Consider the following 23,871-nt stretch of genomic DNA (forward strand, 5'->3'; position numbering starts at 1 on the left):
ACAATAATATAAGATAAAACATTATTTTTATCAGTATTTTATTATGTGGTTTTTCATATTACTTCAATAATATACAGAATGTATACCGGGTGTTTAACATTGCGTACACTCTAAAGACAAATAATTTGTCGAGTAAATCTTCAAGAGAGTTGAAAAAAAAGTACTACTGTACTGTAATACAAATATTTTCTAAAAAAATGGGTAAAATCGATCCAAGAAATCGCTTTTCGAATATGATTTTGGACGATATTTTAAAAAATACGCATGCAATTATTAAATAAACCCAGCTTTTTGTATTTTTTGGGTCAAAATTATTTGTATGTAAAAATTTTCATGGAAATAAAAAATTACTTGAATTTTTGCGATTTTCTTAAGGGGTGTCTCTTAGATTAATCGTACATCATACCAACAATGCTCTTGTCACTGTTCTTTGATTTTTTTATATTCCTAAACTAATGAAAACATACTTTATTTACCTATTATACAAATATTTTCTAGAAAATTGGCTAAAATCGCTCCAAGAAATAACTTTCCGTATGGGATTTTTGACGATATCTCAAAAACTATGCCTCCAATCATTAAATAAAGTCAGATTTATGTATTTTTTGGGATAAAATTATGTAAAGATTTTCATGGAAATAAAAAACTACTAGAATTTTTGCGATTTTCTTAAGGGGTGCAATTTTTTAAACTCGTTAAGGTTAATTTGATCCAAAAAATACAAATATCGGATATATTTTATGAATGGATGTGCAGCTTTCGAAATATCGCTTAAAATGCAAAGATTTGTGGCCATATCTCAGAAACTACTTGTTCAATCGTAAAATGAACCCAATTTTATAATTTATTGTGTCAAATCACGGTGTATACATTACCGTGTATACTGAGTTTTGGCAATTTTCTTAAATTTTCGTTTTGAAAAAAATCGAAAAACTTACAGACAACTTTTTTACCTTTTTACAACGGTAGATTAAGAAAAAAGCGGTGGAGCAGTCGAATAGGGAAAATAGCACGCAATCTATCGCTTAAACATGAGATTTAGATGACTACGAAATCGTTAGAATATGAGATCTGACTGAGATGAGAAGTTTAAAATGAAAACACTTATGAGAAATTTAAAAAGATACACAACGCTTTGGAGAGTTTATCGTGGAACACCCGATTTCCAATACATTTACACAGTAATAATGATTTGTTATACATAGTAAGTTTATGTGTTTAGCTATCATGATTTCGTGATAGGTTATAGTCGCGATCTGATCACAATGTTATATTGGTTCTAGAGAGGAGAATTATGATTTTATTGAAATAGAAATACAATAAAATATACTAAAAACTTGTTTATAATAAGATACTTGTTTTATTTCATTTGATCGTGAGTGACAAACCTTTCATTGGGTATCATCTTCCTTAATTTATATTTTGTTTCTCATTCTTAAACGGTATATAGTGAAATTGTACTATTATTTATAAAATTCTTTCTGCTAACAATAAAACCAGTATAAACAGCGGTGTTCAATTTAAGTCCAAACCTCGTCCATAGAATGGGAATGGCCAAATTTTTTTAATCACTTCATGTGAAGAATTCTCACTGCACGGGCAGAAAAGTGAAGTTGATTTTTGAAAATCTTTAGAAGTACGCAAAATATGAATGTTTATAAAACTCCTAATTAAACAAAGATAAAGATACTTAAAAAGGTTTTAAGACATAAAAGACAGTGAGTGATCGCACTGAAAAGCTTAAGGAGATATTCAAGAATTGTAATACTAGGGATTTCAATAAAACTATATAAATATATTTACTACAATGCTGGTATTGTATAGAAACAGAAACTGTAGTATCTATTTTAGCCTAAGTAATATTGTACCAGAAGTATTGTGACATCGTCAACCAGTATAGGCCTAACGCCCATACTACATTGACTCCGCCATAACTATTGCTAATGTTACTATTTCTTCAATGGTCATCAAATCAGTATGGCGTTCACACCGATACTGACATAGTGATATGTCAGTTTCGGTGTGAACACAAAAAATTTCTTACCGTGTGATAGAGAACTGAATCGGTCACTACTGATTTTTGTCATAAACACAAACACTTGAAAGGTATGGAGGAGAACATCCTAGCACTGTTAAAAACATCACTTAATTTGTAAATACTTAATATTTATGGCTATTTTTATTAATGACATTTTTTACTTGTAATCAAAGTCATTTAGAGATTACCTACGTTTGATTGCTTGATATTACATCTTGGCGATGACTTATGGTGATGACTTGAGAATGACTTATGTGTAGATAGAAGACGTTTAACTGTACATTATTTATAATGTTATTCACAAATAATGTTAAAAAGTATGTTAAGCAATATATTTTAGTTGTTGTCATGTTCAATTGTAATTTTATTCACTTTACTTTTGATTAGTACATTTTAAATTGCTTTTAACATTTAATTAGTCACTAATTATATTCTTTTTTAAATGATATTAATTTAAAAAGGAAATAAAGAATTTATAAAGTATTGGAGAGTTTCTTGTACATTATTGTTACTTTCAATTATTATTGATATATCATCAAGAGAAAGTCATTGATTGATGAAAATGTTATCTTGATTTTATGCATTATAGCAATTAACAACACTTGATTTTTTTTAAATAGACCAGGAGTTGAATGGACGAAATCAAATGTATGGAAATTTCAAATATTATTAATTATTGTTCCATCTTGATTGGTTAATCAACCCTCAAAAGTGCAATAACATGCAGTGTCTTACTATGATGAAAAAAATAATGGTCGCTGAACCCAAATATCGGATCAGAATTGATTTTTGCGGTACCGTTCTAATTTTCGAATTTCGAATTTCGTTCTATAATCAGCCCAAACTCGTTCCTCGGGGATTTTTGGGGTCGCTGAATACAAATATCGTGACAGAATTGGTCTTCTGGTGCTCCGGTGGATCATTTTCATCACTATTATTTCTTATAAATCAATTTAGATCACAAAATTTCCTGACGCTCTAACGAATCGAATGTAGAAAATCGCATTCAAACCCGTTCCTGCGACCATATCATTCCCGCTAATTTTTAACAGAAATAAATCAAAACTGAACATGAATCGAATTTACACCAAAATATGTTATCTGTGTACTCGATTAAATAATATTTCCTATGATTAAATCTCGATACGGAAGCATAACCGGATACAAATTAAAAGTTGTTGACTTTGATAAATCAGAGATAAATATCTATAACATAATAAAATTTGGGAACATTCAAAATACTTCTACAAACATAAACCATGAGAAATAAATTTTGTATATATATTTTCAAATATTTACAATTTACTAAAAAAAAAGGTTATTAAATTGAAATATAATTTACAAAAAATAAACAATAAAAATAAACTTACTTGAATTTTGATGACCAAATATGGTATAAAAATATAAAAAATCAATTAACAATATTTATTAATTAAACAATTACCACTATATTTGTCACAAATAAATATCATCTAATTAAAAACAATGAAACAACACAAAAATATAATAATTTTTATTTAGTTATTATTTGTTTGTTTTTATTTTACCACCATAAATAAATAAATAAACATATAATATTAATTAAAAGTTTATACAAGATGTGTAGTACCTACAATCAATGTGTGTACACACAAGTCACAACGAGGGCAACAGACAGACATACACAATAGAGGTAAGAAAAGAGAGGTTCATGATGATGATCACGTGTTTCTATATGGTTGAATAAAACAGAAAAACCATGGAAGTATACAATGGATTACTTAAGATGGTCCCAAAAATGGAATTATTAATTACATCCATTCAAATTTTCATTAAAACAAGTGAAAACAATTAATTGACTGAGTTAATTGTTGAAATAACATGTATAGACAGAGTTGATTGCGAAATCGTTTGTTTTTTTATATCATGTAAGTAAAGAAACATAGCCACTCTTAGATAGACACGCAGATCGGATATTTCCATATCATAAATATTATATAATTTGTGCGTTCAAGGGTAAACCAGTGATGTTTATGAAAAACGTTTCAAATTGTTTATTTTTTTATAAGGAATTTTTTTTACTTTTAAACTTTTGTTCTATCTCTAACGGTTTAAAAGATGAGAGGCTGACAGACAACCGAAAATGGACTTATTAGGTGATTTTATGAACACCTATACCAAAATTTTGTTCGTAGCATCAATAATTTTAAGCGTTACAAACTTGAGACGACTAAACTTAGTATACCTTGATATATTTCATATATACATGGTTTTAAAAAGTGACGAAAAATCGATCAATTTTCGGAATCCCGGGAGAAAATTGTAACAGATTTTACCCCAAGAAATATTATTGGAAAAGGAGGATAAGAAAAACTAATTTTGTTTGGTGAAGTTTGATCAATTTTATTTCCCTTCTCCCTTTTGTTTTTATTCACATAAATGAAAAGACCAGGAAAATGTGAATATTTCGGTCAAAGGCGTGCCAATTAAAATATTTAATAGTGTGGCTTCAATTTCATTTTTAGTTCGATATTTTAAGAAAAAAAGAACCTTTGAAATCAAATACAAAAAGTCTTTCGATCAAATTGTCTAACAGTTGTTTTAACCTCCTAAATGTGAATGAGACAAGTGTGACACCTAAAAGCCCGTCAAACGTGCCTTATCTTAAAGCCTTATACGTTATTTTTCTCTTATAATTTGGATTCAGGTGATAAAACTTTCGTCAGTCTGAGTCAGAGCCAGCAATGCCTAGTATTATTTGAGTAGTCGATCCATGTGTAATATGTCCATGATTAAAGCCACATATAAGTAGTATCGGGTATCAATCATTTTACCAACGAACAGCCGACCAAACGGGACTTTTTATCTATGTTATGTAAGTATAAACGATAGTTAACGATGCGATATGTATAGTTAATATAATGTTAACAAAACTGATACGTATGCCAATGACAATATCATGTGTAGGTATTGAAAATTTTTGTTAGAAACACGTGAGAAAATTAAATAGATTTTCTTATATTTCTTGAGTAGCTACTAGATTTTCAGAAAGTGTAATTCATTAATGAAAAATATATTCAATTAAGTATTTACAATTTTCATCCGATATACATAATAGCACAAAAACAGCTCAAGTGCTTATAAAATATTTTTTATGTTTGAGAATAAGATCTAATTCCATAAAAAGGGTTGAAATAGTTTACGACCGAAGGTTTAGTTTTGGTTAATTTCGGCCAAAAAAGTAGTTTCGGCATAAAACAGCTGAATGTTACACTGAGTCGAGAAAAAATCTTTTAACTCAAAACAGACTAGAGTAACAATTTTTTTTTACTCCAGCCTGTTTTTAGTTAAAAACGTGAGGTAGTATTTTAGTTTTCATCGTGAGGTAATTATTATACCGTACATCGCATATTCAACAAAATCATTTACATTATGTTGTTAAATAAGGTAATAAAATCTGTTTTCAGTAAAAGCTGTTTAAAATGATGAATTATTGATGGATAGAATATTTATTATTAACAAGACATTTTCTCTATTCTTTTTTATTCCCCTTAAACTTTATGGAAGTAATTGGCTATTAATGGAATCTAATAAATCATTTAATTTTTCGAAAAACATGTAAGAAGAATTCATACAGAGAACACTGTTAAGAGCAATGTCATAATAAAGCCTTACCGTTAAAAGAATTGAACGCCCTAAAAAATTTTGGTCACTTCTTTTTCTAGCCTCTGAATCCACCTTGCAATTTTAATTTTTACTGTTGGTTAAAATGGTCAAAAGGATGTGTGTTTTACGATTTTATTTGCCCCCGGTTAATGATTTTAAGCGATATCTCAAAAGCTTCTTTGCCAGCATATCACAAAAACGAATGGGGAAAAATAGGTAATTTACGCAGGCCAACCTATGAAAAGGTCATGTCCCTTTCTGATCATACTTTTTTTTAATTATATTTTTTCTCATGACCAAAATATTAAAGTATAGAACATTACAACTGTCGTTCTTATTCGGTATGATTCGGCTAATTCCGGAGTAATCTATTTCGTACTACAGATATATAAGCTACTTTTCGGTATTTTTCATTTTATTTATTAAAAATAATGATACTTCGACAATAAATTCGAATAATTTCTTTGAGATTTATATGGGTAAATTACATTTTAATTATCAAATGTGCATGCGCAGAAGCCACGAGAGTTTTCTCATGGCATTTTCTCGGTAAAAGAGAATCAAATCACCTATGTAAATGGGAAAATAGTCTTATAGGGTTCGCTCAATCACTCGTGTTTAAAGCGCATTAGTCAAATCAGTCTGTAATACCTACACTACCTGCTTAACATCGCTTTTCAATCATTATTCCTAATCTCTCTGTAGTACTACAAGCTGATATTTTTTTTATTATATTATAAAATTTCTTAGAATTTTAGTGAACTTATTTGTTGTTAAGGTAAATTGTTAATATGCATTACCTGCACTACAAAAGCAAGTTATAACTTGTCGGTCATGTAGTGATGATATGACAAACTGACGACTGACGCGACGCGACAACCACGATGTAAAATGTTTTATGAGTGAATTACTTTTTTTTTATTACTTTTTGTTTATTAGTTGGTATTTCAACTATTACTATACAGAAGAAGAAATGCATTGATTTTAATCTTAAAAAATGAATAAAAATTTTATATTTGCTTGTACCATTGTATCACGTCAACGATATGGAAATTAGATAAAAATGTCTTGAATTAAAAAATTCACAATATTTTACATTTTATTAACTTTATAAAAAAAACTTTATAAAAAAAAATCAATTATACTAATGCGAGCACAAAAATTATGCAACACTAGCAGATACCCGCCCGCTTTGCTGTGTAATTTCTTCTTTTAAAACAAAGACCATCATGTTAAGAGTCCTCACTTATCCTGCCTTTTTTTTACAATTTTTTGGATTTAAACTGGTTGGTGGGGAACTTTTTTGAAAATGTTTTGTCCATGATCCCCGTTGACATTGTAGCTTTCTATCGGTCCAATCATTAAATTAACCAGATATTTGTTCTTTTTGGATCAAGAGTGCATTTGATGACTGGTCGAATATTTTTTGAGATACGATCTAAAATCGATCGTTTTCTCGGTTTTTTCAAAGGGGTACACCTTAAAAAATTGCATAATATCGAGAAAATATTCTTATTTTTCGTCTATATTCATGAAGTTATAACAAAATTCATCATCAAAGTTGAAAATAAGGTACAAATAATTTCAACCACAAGTCTAAACTTGCCTTGGCTCACGTAATATCTAAAATTTTTAATACATATGATGACTAATGAATCCTCGTGTGAAATGGCTCGGAAGAATGAGATGAGGAGGTCACGTCACATTTACACAAGATTCAAATTGTTTATGAGATTTAGAATAAAAATAAAATAAAAATTAATACAGTAGAATCTCGATAAGTTAAAGTCCAAGGGAAACACAAAATATTTTAAGTTATAGAGGTTTTAAGTTATCAAGTGTCTATGTTAGGTAAAGGTTAATATAGAGGTATGTACATGTTTCTATGTACCCTAGTTAATATAGAGGTATGTACATGTTTCTATGTAGTTACTGGGGGCCTATACAGAGATTATTTATTTAAGTTATAGAGGTTGCGTCTTTTAAGTAATAGAGGTTTTGGGCTCTGATGGGAAGGGAACATAGTATTTTTTGAAGTAACAGAGGTTTTTATGTTACCGAGGTTTAAGTTATCGAGATTCTACTGTATTATTATAATTTAATCTAATTATTACATTTCGTGTTGATAAAAAATATATATAACATATATGTACATTTTTAACATGAATTTTTATGTAACCAGTAATAATCACTAATAATAATAAGTTAAAAATAATAAGGTAATCATTATAATATTATGTTATATATATATATATATATATATATATATATATATATATATATATATATATATAGTGTGTCCCCGGATAGAGGTAACTATACACGTAAATTTTCTTATTTTGCATTTTAAGAAAAAAAATCATTCTTTATAAAAAGTTTTGTTTGCTTATTCTGAAAAGTATGTAGGTATATTTAAAACTTCTAAATAATGTACAGGGTAGCCAAAAATTTGGAATCACTATTTTTATTTTTGGTAAACTACCCTTCTTTTTTATAAATTGGCGAAATGTTACTAAGAAAAGTTACTCGCAATTAACAATTATGACTACTCGCAATTAACAATTATGACTCTTTACAAAATATCAAGAATATCCGTGTACTTTATTTTTTTCTGGAGTAGGCTAGAAAATTAAAAAGAAAATTTATTTTCTTGGATAAACATTCACTAAGAATGGAATTGTCAAAGTTGGAAAGATCTTCATGAAATTTTGTATAAAGTCATAATTGTTAATTTCGATTAACTTACTTTTTTTAGTAGCATTTTGTCTACTTATACAAAGGAAGGGTAGTTTACCAAAAAAAAAAAAAAAAAAAAACAAATTTTTAGGGATACATTATTAAGAAGTTTTAAATATGCCTACATATTTTTCAGAATAAGCAAAACTTTTTATAAAGAATGACTTTTTTTCTGAAAATGCAAAATAAGAAAATTTACAAGTTTAGTTACCTCTATCCGGGGCCACACTGTATATATATATTGTGACGTTTTTAAATTGTATATATCTTTATGTATATTATTAGAAAAGAAAGTTTACTATTTTTATAGTGATTCCGCATTTCACGTGTTTTTTTTCTTGTATCGAGTTTAGCTATCTAGAGTTTTGATGTATTCATAAACAGGATGTCCTTAAATCATCGGACCGAAAAGAATTTGTTGCGAAATTCTAAAAAGTTCTTTGACGATTTTCTATCTGATGCAGCGTTAACGATTAATTATCGATTTTAATTTTAAAAAGTAGTATTTACAAAATTTAAAAAACCCCCGAGGAATTTTTCGAGTACGGAATCCTAAACTCGCACATGAAATGTATCTAAGAACACTCTCCATTATAATTGATTTTTTTTTCTTAAAGCTTTCTCCAAACTGAATCGATTTTGAGGATCATCGCCTATTTTTTAGTTGTTCGGATACGGAGCCCTATACTCGCACTTGAAACATAGCTAAAAACATTTCCCGTTAAATTATCTTTCAAACGAAACAGTAAAATCCAAATCGGTTGGACACACAGACAGCGGTCAAACTTATAACACCCTTTTTTTTGGTTCGGGGGTTAAAAATTATATATGTATAGATAACTTTACTTCCTATAGCTTTGCTTATTATCCATATAATGTACTGAACCGATATTGATGAAATTTTTACGGGAAATCATCTGGAGAGTATACTCTTTCAAACAAACAAAAAAATCGATCTATAATTGGCGGAGAACTCTGTGAACATGCAGTGGCAGATTAGCCAAGTAGGAAGAGTAGCAAATGCTACAGGCCCCGTGCGCAAGTGCTTCCAGGTAGATTTACGAAGACTAAAAGTAAAAAAAAAGGGCAGGCAAAGTGAAACGAAGCAGACAAATTTTTGGCCAGAGCCCCTCTGTTAGATTTACGAAAACTAAAAAATAAAGAAAACACACACTCGTTGGTAGAAGTTGCTACAAGCCCCGCGCTGGCTTAATCTGACAATGTGAATATGCAAAGGAATCGGTTCACAAACGGAAATTCAGAGGGTGAACAATCAATCATTCCCTATTTTCTACCCTTAGAGACGAAATTTTGATTCAAATTTATGCAGTACCAACTTCGAAGTACACCCTTACAATAGACAATTAGTTATCGAAATCGGACGACTCTGTAAAATGTTGAGCGTTATCATGCATTCAAAAATTGAGTATGTTGAATTTTAAACAATTCTCTTTTTCATCGGTTAAAAATAAGTGAAAATTTTACTTATTTTTAACCGATGAAAAAGAGAATTGTTTATAATTTTTAGTGGGGACACTCAATAATAATTGCTCTTTGATAAGTATAAATCACAAACATGCCACACAACTAACTACAATTTCAATGAATAATATAAGTAAATTGTTCTTGTTTTAAAATAATAAAACATAAAATATAATTATTACAAGTGGTGTGTGACACGCGTAATTAACATACATTAATTGTAATAAACATATACGGAAGAATCCTTTTGAATTCATTAAGATCTTAATCTTTAAGTTACTCTTCAATCAAATCTCAAGTTTGAGTGCATTTATTAGGGGAACAAAATTTTGGCACACAATTTACCTAAATTTCAAACAGCTGTATCTCTGCGAAAAATCATCGAATTCGGAACTTCAATAGCTCATTTGAAAACTTATACTTTCTAGTTTTGGCATCTATTTATCAAAATTTTTTATCACCATTTGCCGTGAAAAATGTTTTCCCTAACTTTTGTTTAGAAGTGTACCAAAATTTTAAAAATTATTTTACAACAAATTTGTTTAACGTAGTTCCAGCATGGTATTTGCAGTTTCTATGTTAAAGCAATGGTACAATTTTTTTTTCGACAGAATTTAACGAAAAATTAAATTTAAGAATTTAATAATGCTTACTATTAATTCCCAAAGTTTCAGAAATTTTGACCGTTTAAAATGGGAAATAATTATGCCAACGTCCCAATTTCGATCAATTTACGTCAAAATTAATATCTCGAAAGTGAAAATTAATTTCTAAATTTTTTTTTTAGAATTGTATTGTATAAACATTTTTTTCTACTTTTTCTTCAATATATAATAATATCATAAAAAATAGTTGGAGAGACCGGACATTTTACATGCTTTAAATGGGACATGACCCTCAAAATCGCGAACTTTGTCTTTAAATATCTCGCGATCTAAACGGTCAAAAATTATGAAATTTTAGGAATTCATAAATAAAGCTATTATAAACCCGAGAAAAAAAATTCGGCCAAATCTGTCGAAAAGTGATTTCATGCTGGTACTACCTTAAACCACTGGAATGCTTATTTTTTTTGAATATGAGCTATAAAAATTCCCGTACGAGTTTTTGGATCAAGATATTTGTTTCCCAAGCAAAATCGCCACTTCCGGATTTAAAATCCTTCATCTTTTGAAATAATAATCGTACTGAAATTTTGTTCATATCGTTCAAAAACTTAACTCACCCATTTTCGTTTTCAAAACATGAAAACAACAGAATTTTCCATATTTTAGGTGTATTTACCTGGTCGCCATTTTATAAAAAAAGGTGTTATATTATTAAAATATCTTATCATTCTTTTTAGAAAACTTGTTACTTATTTTTCAAAAATTTGTTAAGACCACTCGAAAGTTTGTTAATTTTTCTTGAAAATCAGCTGAAAAAAAGTTCCCGTACGAGCGTTTAAAATCTAGATATTCGCAGTATTTGTTCAGAAAGTACAAAATATTTCGAAAACCGTGAAGTTTAAGTGAGATAAACTTAAATAAAACTCACTTTTATTATGATAGTAGAACCGGAAAATAGAATCATATACAGAGTGTTCTATTTTTAAAGTACGACTTTGACGTTTCGAGTTTTCCGGACATCCTGTATATAACGAAAATAATTTTGAAATGTACAGCCAGAAAGCATCCACCTATCCCAGAAGGAAATTTTCTTAAAATCAAGCAGTTTAGCCTTAATCGTTCATATCAAATAACGTGAATAACCTTGTATAAATTCGGTTATAAATCCCCTACAAATTCGTGGTTTTGAACACGTGTCACACACAATAATGCGTATTTAGTTCACCCTTAATGTTTCACACTAATTATTCTGTTGTATATTTCCATTGTTTTTATTGATTCAACCAATTTAATGTCGTTTTGTGTGTAATTCATTCAAATAACGGTACCTTAAGTTTACAAAGTTTAAAAAAAATCGTATTGAAACTGAACAGAAGAAACAATTAACACCACTTTAAGAGTAACTGTATTTCTGTAGACATATTTCTTTTAATTATTACAACAATGCAAGAACATATATAATATTTTATATTCATTCAACCACATCTTAACTGCGTTTCTTACTTACGGACTGCTTCTTAAGATTTTTTATTTTTTTGTATTACAATCCGTAAGTTTCAAATCTGTTTTAATGGTTCAAATGTTTTTTGGATATGCTTAATATGGAAGATACTCAGTTGATAAGTTTAAAATTCCCAAACAGTTAAATAATTCTAAATATTTTCCATTAAGAAATTTTTACGCAAATTAGCTCTAACTTTTTTGAAAATGAAGTTTTGTCTATGATACTCGCTGACATTGTAACTTTCTATAGGTCCAATCATTAAATTAACCTGATTTTTATACTTTTTGATTCAAAATTACTGAGTTTCATCAAATTCTAAAACAAAATTTATTTTCGTTTTCTCGATTTTTTCAAAGGGGTACCTCTTGAAAAATTGCAAAAAATCGAGATTATATTGTCATAATTTTTGTAACTAACATGAAAATTTATCTTCAACAATGGAACCAATTGCAGATGGTAAAAGGATTGAAATAAAGATTTGATATTAAAAAAACATTAATTTGCAAAAAACACTGTCATATGGTCTGCGAATGGTCAAGTAAGATTCAAAAGTATTTAAACTAAAATTTCGAAAATTATTTTCAATTCAAGTCAACACTCAGTAAATTTTCTACTATTTCTAAAGCAGAAATCACAAAATGGAGCATCTCAATATGTCTAAGGGGTCCATTTAAACATTAAATCATTAACCTTCATTTCCCCAAAATAAACCTAGGTATCCCTAGCCTCGTACAGTATAGAAAACTTAAGCTTAAAAACATAATTATGTAAACATTGATTTTATAATAAATTTTGATTTAAGGAATCAGACGTAACTATGTTAATTCTCGGCATGAAAGATGACCTAACAATAATATAATTAATTAGTAAATCTATTCATAAATTTAATTAATAATTTTAATCTTCTTTTTTGTGTACTAAATAAACTATAACAATAGTGTTACATGTTTTTAATAAAAATAAATCATATTTTTTTTTATATTTAATTAAATACAAAAGAATAGTTAGAATTTATTTAAGCCAGAATATCAAAACACTAATTCTAATGCTTGCTACTAAAGCATTCTCATAACCTTTATTAATTTTAATTAAATTAAATAATATTTAATTCTTTAGTCCATAAAGCTGACATCACACATTTTTTTAATAGGGTCAATTTATTCAGACTAATGACATTTTAGAAAAAACAAATGAAAACAAACAGATGACTGAGTGAACTGTCGAAATACCATGTATAGACAGTGTTGATTACTCTGTCACATTACACATACATACATGTCGCACATATATAGCTATAACATACATACCATACAATTTGTGCATAATTTGCGCTCTCATGGGTAAACAGTGATGTTTACGAAAAAATGTTTCAAACAAAAGTTGTTTATATTTTTATAAGAAACATTTTTTACATTTAAACTTTTTTTCTATCTCTAACGATTTACAATATGGTTCCAGTGGACCCAAGACCCAATTGACCTCACTTGCTTGATGTTGCTCATTTACGAATGACCTCACTTTTTACGTCCTCAGTACGCTATAAAAATTTCAGGTTGAAATCTCTTTTCGTTTTTGAGTAATCGTGATGACGGACGACAAATGGACAACCGGGAATGGACTAATTAGGTGATTCTATGAACACCTATACCAAAATTTTTTTCGTAGCATCAATATGTATATTTCATATATACATAGTATAAAAGTTTTTTTTTTTGTATCAAAGCCATTTTGGTTAAATTGACCCCATTATCAAGAAACAGATCAAAAATTGTATTGTTTTTTTAGAACCCTTTTGAGTATTATTAATGAAATATTAAAGATTTTGCACTCACTCAATCAAGGTAGCCAGAGTAATAATCATCTTTCAAAAGTCTCTGATCTAATAGGGAATATTCATGAACTTTTTTGCTCGAATTTCTTACCAAAATGTGAAAATACCGTAAAAGAAAAAGGCCAAGAAATACTGATGATATAAGTATTTTAAGGATATACGAGCGCCAGGTTTGTGCTTAAAGCTTCAAAAGTTTAATAAAAATCAAAAACCTAGACTAAATAAAACATGAACCAAATAAAAATATATACAAATTCTTTAAATGTTTAAGCAATCCTTCGATTACAAGAATTTACAATTCGAAATTCATAAAATTGTTTTTATGTCAAATCCATGTTTTTACAACAAAAGAAGCAATTTTTAAAGATGACCTCATTCAAATAGTTTGAGGTTAGATTTGTGGTAAACAAACTCACAGTAATAAAAAAACAAAATAATTTGATTTATTCTAATAAAACTGGAGAAACGAAAGATTTTTAAATTACAAATTCCAGTGTCGACGTTGCTGATAAAACACGATAAATAAGAAACGCCGTCCGTGTCGACGGACGTCCATACTAACCATGACGCTGCTATATTATTGTTGAGGACAATGACGTGGTGAATTCTCAACCAGCACAGACTTTATACATATGTTACAGGATTATTGTTAAGAATTGTTAGCCTTTAATAAATCTAGTCAGATTGTTAACCGACGATAGATTTGAGAACGAACAATAAGATTTACAATCTCACACTTTGATTTTCGTAATTTTATAAACTAATAATGCTTACCAATCAAATTGTGATTTAGCGCATAATAAAATGCAAAGAGCGCGCTGATTGGTTTAGTATGTCGTTATTCTATAATGGCAATAAAATGGTGATAAAAAAGCCAGCCAATTAGAAACTTTTTCAAACCGCCTCCAAAATGTTTTTACGGCCAGTAGTTTCTAACCAGTAGTTTCAAAGCTACGGGCGATCTAAGCTACGCACATATTATAGTTTTAGTTTATGGCTAGGAAAATGGCTTTCCGTGAACCGCCTCTAAAATGTTCTGATCAAAAGCTCTCACGGCTACAAAATTATTGTATTTTAAAAATAAATTTTTGAGGCATATTTCGTAGAAATACTCTTTCCAACATTTCGATTTCTTACTCTATAGACACAATCACTTGCCACCTATTCGCCCCGTGCATGATTTTTATTTCAGGGAGTTACCTTCATAGTAACGACACACTCTTTTATTAATATAATTTTATGAATGGGCATGGTCTATGGTTTGTATATATGGTGTACATTGAAAATTTAATTTTATTTTCTAACAAAAATTAAATGATAATTACATACTTCGTGAGTGGCTTCTTTTTGACGAGCCCATTAAACTTTCCTCTAGGATTTTTTTCGAAAAGGCTGCGTTTTCAAATGAGCATGATGGCGTCATATTTGAGTTTGGTAGACTCGTCAAAAGGAAGCCATCACTCACGACGAAGTTTCAAGTATGTATTTATCATTTAAAAAAACTCGTGGTACCCCATGGTCTTAGAGGTAGGCATAAGTAATTATGTTAATTTCCAATCAAAAAATATTATTTATTCAATTTTGTCGCTTAATTTCTAATGCACCAAGTTAAGTTAATTGCTATTTTTCAATAAATTTAATTTGGCATTTACTATACCAATTACATGTAAACATTGAAAATTATTCATAACAGCCCTATTTAACGCCCAGGCTACCCACTGTGGGCGCTGGCGTCGGTTTCATTGTCCCTACCACGACTGTGCATCTACCCCTGAAGATCGTTAAATTAAAATGTAAACTGACAATTAGCCATCGACAGTTTATATAGACCTCAAAAAAAAACGTTAGATTGTAAATCTCATAGTATTTTTAGACGGTCTACCGACGGTTTAAAATCTGACTAGATTTATTATAAACAAACGATTCTTAAATAATTCGATGACATATACATAATATAAAATGATTTTACAACCATTGTAATGTAATAACAGTAAAGCGCGCGACGTCCGTCGTCAGAGTTTAAATGGTTGGTCGTCGTCTACTCTATCCATGATGCTAAACATGTTTTATAGTACTTTAATTTACAATTGTTTAAACAAATAGATTGTAATTTATATAAATTGTATATATTATTACTATTGTTATAAGGGTTATTCATTCGTCTTTCTTTATAGGCGAAGATGTGATACAGAGCAAACATACGGTGGTACAGTTCATACATATACACATTTGGTACAATATGTTCGTTCGCTTGCATTTATATTGTTATTTTATTAAGGATCGTAGTTATAAAACGCGAACCCACACAACAACTTTATGTCTTTATCTACATATCTAGACTAGTATTATAAAGAGGAAAGATTTGATTTTTGTTTGTTTTTAATGGATAAACTCAAAAGTTAGTATTACTGGAGCGGTTTTTAAAATTCTTTCATATTATCAGCGAGTAACATGAGATGTATTTTATTAAAAACAAAAAATTAAAAACCTTTGAATTTGAAAAAAGGGGGCATAAACGAGAGCGAGGGAAATGAATACAATAAATTTTGTTTTTAAAGTTAAATTTTCCAACGAAGCAGCCGAGTAACTGCTAGTATAATATAAAAGAATGACTTAATGACTAGACATATCAACGCACAGCTCTCATACTCCTGGAACTAGCCCCATAAAAATTTGCATGTCCTTTGACACTGTAGGTAAATACTAAGGAAGGATTTTTGCAAATAAACTTAACTTAAAGTTAGTTAAAAAGGGGATGAAAGCTTGTATAATAAAAAAAACTTTTAACAAAAGAAAACCGACTTCAAAAGAAAAACAAGTTAATATGCACTAAAAAGTAAAAAATAACGATAATATAATGTAGTTAAAATTATTGTTATTTTTGGTTAAAATTATTGTCAGCCAAAGAAACAACAGAACAGTTTGCTACATTAGCTTGGCTGACACCGGCTCCAAAAATAACAATAATTTTAACTAACTACATTATATTATCATTATTTTTTTACTTTTTAGTGCGTATTAATTTGTTTTGGAAAAGTTTTTTAATTTTATTTTGTGATTTTAGTGAATCTGAATTACACTAAATTGTCACTAAAAAAAGAATCATCGAAATCGGTTCGCGTGATATTAAGTTATCCGTCCTCTTGTCGTGCATTGTTAATGCAAATTTAAGACTTTTATGATTTTCTCATGGATGTCGTTGTCAGAACTGGACTAAAATGAAATGGGACCACACGGAAGCACCAGCTTTCAGCGAAATAATCATCAAAATCGGTTCATCCAGTCGAAAGTTCTAAGGTAACACATAAAAAAAATACAGTCGAATTGATAACCTCCTTTTTTGTTTGAAGTCGGTTAAAAATGGAAATCCATGACACAAGATCCTGCAGATTGGCGAAATATTATTGAGGAAAGCATAGTTTGTATATTCAAATTCTCCTAGCGCTAGTAAGATCAGTTTATTGTAATTTTAATAATAATTAGAAATTCGTAGTAAACATTTCGATATGATGGTAATCAATTATGATAGATTTGTGAGTGCATTCAATCATACAAAATCAATAAACCACCTACTTACTATATTTACTTCTTTAGTTCTGCATAATAATGAATATTATATTAACAAATAAAACCTTCATTAAGTATTAATATAATTGATTTTACGTGACATTTTTCCAATAATATGTAAATTTTTTTGCAATTTGTATAAAAACACATATTATCTTTTGCGAGTAACATTGAGAAGGTATTATTGAGGGGACGGAACGGTTGACATCGTAGAGCAAAAAATATATTAAATATATTAATTAGAATATCTTTACGTCTTTAATTTAATTATTTTTTACAAATCTTCTATTTAACTTGTAATGTTTGTGTATATGTTTGTTCGGCTAATAAATCTTGCAAATTTTGGCTTCCCCGATTAGTTTGAATGGACAATTCATGGTTAACTAAGTGACGTAATTCTAAATCCTTGATATTTTAAATTGAGCGCCTCCTGGGTTTAATTTATGGGGGACTTATCGGAAGTAATTATTTTTTACTTTTTAGTACAATAAAAGCTTGTCTTTTAAAAAGTAATTTTACTTAAATATTTTTAAATAAATTTGACCTACATTTGATTAATGAAATCTAAACGATATTTAAACAAGGTATGACCCACCAAAGACAAAGCTAGTCTCTTTAATTAAAATTAATAATATTAACACAGTTTTGGTCATTAAACCAATTTTAAAACATCAAAAGTATTAATCAAAATTTAAAGCCAATGAAGATATTTGTTTTTCTTATTTACGGTTAAATTTTGTTTTTGGAGATAAAACATTTTAAGTTACAACGGCAGACCTGTTAAAGGTTCATTTCGATGACGATCGCATCCTGCTCCCCGCCCAGGTACGCCCATTTTCCTGGCATCAACTATGACAAACGATACTAATGAAGTTTAATGTCGTAAGATAAATTTAACGATAACGAAGAGTGTCGATAAGGAGTTATGGAACAATGCCAGTGAAGAGGTTTACGGCACGTGAGACACGTCAACAGAGGTCAGCAAGCATGTGAACAGCCGATATAAGACTGACAGACTGACGATGTCTGTGGCTCTTTTCAATATAATCTCCTTGAAGGGTGTCGAATTATTGAACATTTCGGTCTATTGAAGCGGTGGATTAATGAGGTGCTGTAGTTTATATTTTACATAAATTTTGTATTTATTGTATAAAAGATACATTCAGACGGTACACCCTATATATCCCAGACTCCATATATTATTGCATACAGGTGTATCTAATTTCTTGATATTTCAAAACAATAAATTTTATTATATTTTTTGGTGAACAATAAAATTACATACACTTAAAACACTTTACTTAATACTATATATTTCATTGTTAGTCCGTGAGTCGTGTCAAGCATCGTCTATTCTTGTATTTGTGTAATAATAGTTTGTATATTTTTCTGTGATCTATTGTTAAATATAAAAATCTTGTTTTGAAATATACAAATTTAAAAACTATTTGGTGTTGTATTCAACACACAAAAATTAATTTATTTTTCCATTACTCAGCATCCATTCTTATTTTATGTGTAGCATCTAACATCAACTTGTATTCCATAAAAAAAAAACAATTCTCTTTGTAAATATTTAAACATGTGCGCAGGTTGATTTCAATGATTCTGTATTTTTTTTTTTTGTACTAGCAGTTACCGGCCCGCTTCGATGGTGAGCAATTTATACAAACAAAGACTACAGCGTTATATCCTTCATCTCTCTCGAACTTTCTTTACCCTCACCTCCCACCCAAAAAAACTCCCTTTAGACGTTAGACGTTACCAGTTTTGAAGATAAATTTACTACATGTTATCACCTTTCAATCTACTAGCCCCCGCTTAGCCCACCCCTCTGCCAACAGCAAGTTTTATCAAAAATATCATTATAATGAAGAATAGAACAACGAAAATATAAATCAGAAAACTCAGCCCAAACAAAAATGAAACTCAAATCGGCTAAAAAATCACCTCAATTTTGAATAAAAAGGTTTTGTTCGTTTTTACCCGACTGCGCGACGCAAAGGAGTGGTAATGTGTTTATCATTCTATGTATGTATGTTTGTTTCTTTGAGGTCAAACGCGTAGGTCAAATTTGATGATTCTTACATCAATCGAATTGTCTTAATCTTGCGAGTTTCACTAAAGACATGGCAGTAATGAAAGTTCAATCTGACGAAAATCTGGCGCCATATTGCGAAAAGGGGAAATTTAAAGTTGCCGAACTATCCATTTGGAGTATCATTGAATATGTATTAAATAGAGAAATCGATTGACTCGAAAACGGTTCACACGTTTGGTCTCTAGAGCACCACAAAGGACCAAACAGATCTGTAAATCCTAACTAAAAAGTGGAAAATAAAAATTAATTAAAATTCAGACCAGCTCAAATCTTCTCAATAATGGGTGGTCCCGAACTGTTAACGACGCTATGTTTAAACTGTTGGATTTTTTTAAATTTGATATTTTGGCGAATTTTGAATGAAATCTGAATTAAAGCTTCAAAAAGCGTGTAACTTATCGTTAATATGTAAAATAAGTTCAAATGGTAAAAATTGTCCTCCAATTCTTATCAATTTTTTAGGTCCTTTATCTTGCTGAGATAAGACAACAATATTTTGAAAGTTTATTTCAAAATTTCAATAAGCTTCCTTAATATTTCAATTACCCTGTGCAATTTGAACTTAAGCTTATTGATTATCTTTAACACTTTATTAAATTTTGTTTATATAGGTTTAACTGTAATTGTTGGAATATTTACGAATAAATTCATATCAAATATAGGACGTTTTTCTATATATAAACCAGAAATACCAAGAATATTTTACATCTTTATGCAAATAATATGAGCAATTAAATTTTACGTAAAATTTGCAACTGGAATTCAGTCTGATTCAATCGAGCAATCTACTCGTACACTATTTTCAAATTATTTACCAAAATCATTTGAAGCTGAAAATAAGTTCCAAACATGATAAAACAGAGGCTCTCTTTCATAACAACGGATAAATTTAAAAAATGTATCGACCTATATTTGCAAATACTGCACTTACAAAATTAAATTATATTATGAATATAATATTATACTTAGCCGCAATATTAAAGCCGCAACTTTAAAATGCATATTGGGTATAAAGTTACAAACCAAGAACATATACGGTTATATTCGTTCGTAGTTGCATAATTCTTGTTCTAAATTATTGTTTATTGATTTTAGAATTGCACAATAAAATATAGGCAAACATTGAGGTAGGTAATTTTACACACAAAAACTGGAAAGTATATGGAACAATAAAAGTAATTATTTTCAAAAACAAAGCATTTTTTGATTATTTTTGTAGCGAGTATGGTTTCTTATCATAAATTTCAAATATAAAATGAAAACCAGAATGTTTTATGCAGTTCTCACTAAACAGGTTTACAAAAAAAATAAACTAAATTAACCAGAAATATAAATATAAAGAATTTTCATAATAAGAAAAGAATACTTGTAAACGTCAGATTTAAATCAGTGAAAATTTGGGAAAACATCAACTGACAAAACAAAACACAATGCACTTTTTTTCATTATCAAGATTTTTCATACAACAAAAATAATAAATACTGTCATTCACTGGGTGAATCATTTTCCAGAGGTCATTCGCACTATTGTAGATAAATTAGCAATATGTCTATAATACATTCTCCATTTAAGAAAATTAGTCAATACTTTTATTACACTTATAGAAAGGTGGACATCCTTCAATATATTATAGTCTTCGAGTTTAACTTCCTCATATAATTATTTATATGGAAAGATGGCGGTTCATAATACACTTCTTCACAACAAAACGCGAATGAAAATGACGTTTTGAACATAAGAAACATTTACAAAATACATTTTATAGGAAATTTCTGTTTACCTGTGAATTACTATTTGAATCTTCAATTATTTTATCTGTTTCCATATTAATCATTATTCACGTATTCACTAAATATTTTTAAAACACAATTTGAAACAACATGAAACACAAACGAGCAGAGACTGGCAATCACTGCCACAGTCACATCACAGGAAGTCAATACCTCACTTTGACTGGTTAACTAGGCAATATTCAGCAGCAATAAAAACCTAATACTATTTGCACCATCTATTTAACTATCTTTGAAACATTTATCTTTTTATCGACCATTATTCTTACCGCGAATATTTAAATTAATTTTAAATAAATATTAATTAGCCTTAATGTATATTCTTTATACACATTAAACTATTTTAAAATTTTTTTAAACAAATAAAAATACAAAAAATGATGTTTCAATACATGTTTTTATTCGTGTGTTGAAAAATATTTTCAACGCATATGGTATCATAGCTAGCTGATTGGTATATTTATTAAAATGAAAAAATAAAAGACTAAAACAATTTTTTTTAGAACTTCAAAAAATTAGGAGCATTCACGTCAACAATGTGCATAAACAACAAATTAGCAGATTTCGCCAAGGTTGGGCGGGTTATCCTTGGTGTTGCACGTAACTACAAGTACTGATTTTAGCCAACAATGAAACAACAGGTTTAAAATGATTTTTTTTGTTCTTAGGCCACTTAAAAATCCACCAAGAGATCCAATTATTTTTGCCAAATTACCATCGGCGTATTTAACACCTAATGCTACGAATTCGAATCATGTTGTGGTAAAGTAATTCTAAAATTGTTTTTATATTTTCAAGAAAATGATAGTTTTTAAATTTTTAGATACCGCAAGGTTTTGTTGTAAAAGCAGATGTGTCGTTAGGTGTAGTCATTGGATCTAAGGCTAAAAGAATCGAAGAGGGTGAAGCGGACTGCGTAATAGGAGGTTACTGTCTGGCGATGGATCTTACAGCTACGACTCCATTGGTAAAATTATAATTACTACTTATTTTCGCATACTGAAAAAATTAACAGTAAAGTTGAATGTGATTTTCAGATTATTGTTTTTAGTCAGTTGGAATCGATAAACCCAAAGTTAGTTTTGGCCATACTGTCTGCCATAATACTATTAATAGTCCTGGAATATTAAAACTTCGTCATTATGAAATTATTATTACTAAGTATATGCTCTTTCTATTACACAGTTACACAAATGCTGTATGCATTGCCTAAAATTTGTAAGATATGTTTAAATTAAGATTTGATTTGGGGAAAATAAAACTCAAGTTTTAGCATCAGTATAATAGTGTTCATAACTCCTCGATTATTTTATTTTCTGGGTAAATTATTCTAACCAGCCTTTAACTTAGCAACAATTTATGTCAAATATAAAAAGCCACCATATCTTCTCATATCTTCTCACCTTCTGCCTTTGCTCACTTCTCTACACAAGTCTCTTTATATGAATTTCCTGACCATATTTTGAAATTTAACTATTTTATTTACTTAAAATAGGAATATTTAATGGAGAATAGGTTACCTTGGACCATAGCCAAATCATTTAATACATCGTGCGTTGTAAGTAATTTTATTCCAGCAAAAAAATTATACAATCCATACGATACTGAATTATGGTTGAAACTAAATGGTGATTTGGTACAGAAAGCGAATACAAAAGATATGCATACCAGTATCGCTGAAATAATCACATACATATCAAGATATATTACCTTATATCCAAATGATTTAATATTAACGGGATCACCTCATTCAATTGCAAATCATCCTGCACAATTAAATCACGAAGATGTAGTGGAATGTGGTTTAGGTAAAGATGTGTCAATGAAAGTGAAAGTTTTAGAAGAAACTCAATTGTCTGATGAAGATCTTGTACTCAATTTTTAATATCTTGCTAATAGTTGTTGGACGTTGAATGCTATTAATTTTTTTTTGTAATCTTTTTTTTTTTTTAAAGAAAAAATAAAGATAATTTAAGATCTTAATTATTAGTTTTTGTATTTTCTGCTTCCTACCGATTATATAGCCATGTTTGGTCCTAAAATGGGTTTAGCCTCCGATTTACTTAAAAAATTAAATAAAAGTTTGTAAAAATAAATTTTATTTATTTGATAAACAAAATACTTTAAAATTAATTATTTTGAAATTATCTTCTTCTAGACCTTTCGAGTGTTTCTCTTCTACACATTTCGTTTAACGGCTCCGGAATATCTTTTAGCATTAACAACATTTTATTGCTTAAGTCACTATTTGGAGAAGTAATATTCGGATAATATAGGTGATAACATAGCCATGTAGTTACAAAGCCGATTAATGAGCCGACAAATATATCTGAAAATAATAATTTAAGTGTATTAATAAGTTTGTAAATTATGCAACTTGTTAGACAAACAACCTCGTCCTCGTCTCAACCTCAAGTAGATTTGTACGAAAATGCAATAAACTTGCTTACTCGCAGGGTTTTTGAATATTTTGAAAGTTCATGAAATTATTTTTATCAAGATAAGTTTGGGGGCCTTCTTGTTTCATTACGCGTTAGCCATTTTAGAACATATTTCAGTATGGGCCGAG

General features: G+C 29.1%; 2 protein-coding genes across 3 annotated transcripts in view; one reads left to right on the top strand and one right to left on the bottom strand.

Moving 5' to 3' along the window:
- LOC123297252 (beta-TrCP) overlaps nucleotides 1–21,419 on the bottom strand; it is a 49,427-nt gene extending 28,008 nt beyond the window's left edge. For both annotated transcript variants that reach the window (XM_044878842.1, XM_044878841.1), the window contains exon 1: nucleotides 21,293–21,419. In XM_044878842.1, the coding sequence (XP_044734777.1) occupies nucleotides 21,293–21,346 (54 nt within the window). In that variant the 5' untranslated portion in view covers nucleotides 21,347–21,419. The remainder of the gene's footprint in view (nucleotides 1–21,292) is intronic.
- A 387-nt stretch (nucleotides 21,420–21,806) lies between these two features.
- LOC123298415 (acylpyruvase FAHD1, mitochondrial) lies at nucleotides 21,807–23,212 on the top strand. Its single transcript, XM_044880409.1, has 4 exons — nucleotides 21,807–21,912; nucleotides 21,971–22,064; nucleotides 22,126–22,269; nucleotides 22,798–23,212. The coding sequence occupies exons 1-4, from the start codon at nucleotides 21,839–21,841 to the stop codon at nucleotides 23,185–23,187; spliced, it is 702 nt and encodes a 233-aa protein (XP_044736344.1). The 5' UTR covers nucleotides 21,807–21,838; the 3' UTR covers nucleotides 23,188–23,212.
- Nucleotides 23,213–23,871: the final 659 nt, after the last annotated feature.

Source organism: Chrysoperla carnea, chromosome 4 (genome assembly GCF_905475395.1).
Source record: "Chrysoperla carnea chromosome 4, inChrCarn1.1, whole genome shotgun sequence".
Taxonomy (NCBI): domain Eukaryota; kingdom Metazoa; phylum Arthropoda; class Insecta; order Neuroptera; family Chrysopidae; genus Chrysoperla; species Chrysoperla carnea.

What these genes read in the sequence shown, in the direction of transcription:
- LOC123298415 (XM_044880409.1), top strand. Translation starts at nt 21,839, where the DNA reads ATGTGCATAAACAACAAATTAGCAGATTTCGCCAAGGTTGGGCGGGTT. An exon ending in GGTGTTGCACGTAACTACAA is followed by an intron (nt 21,913 to 21,970) that starts GTACTGATTTTA and finishes TTTTGTTCTTAG; the next exon opens with GCCACTTAAAAATCCACCAA. An exon ending in TTACAGCTACGACTCCATTG is followed by an intron (nt 22,270 to 22,797) that starts GTAAAATTATAA and finishes TACTTAAAATAG; the next exon opens with GAATATTTAATGGAGAATAG.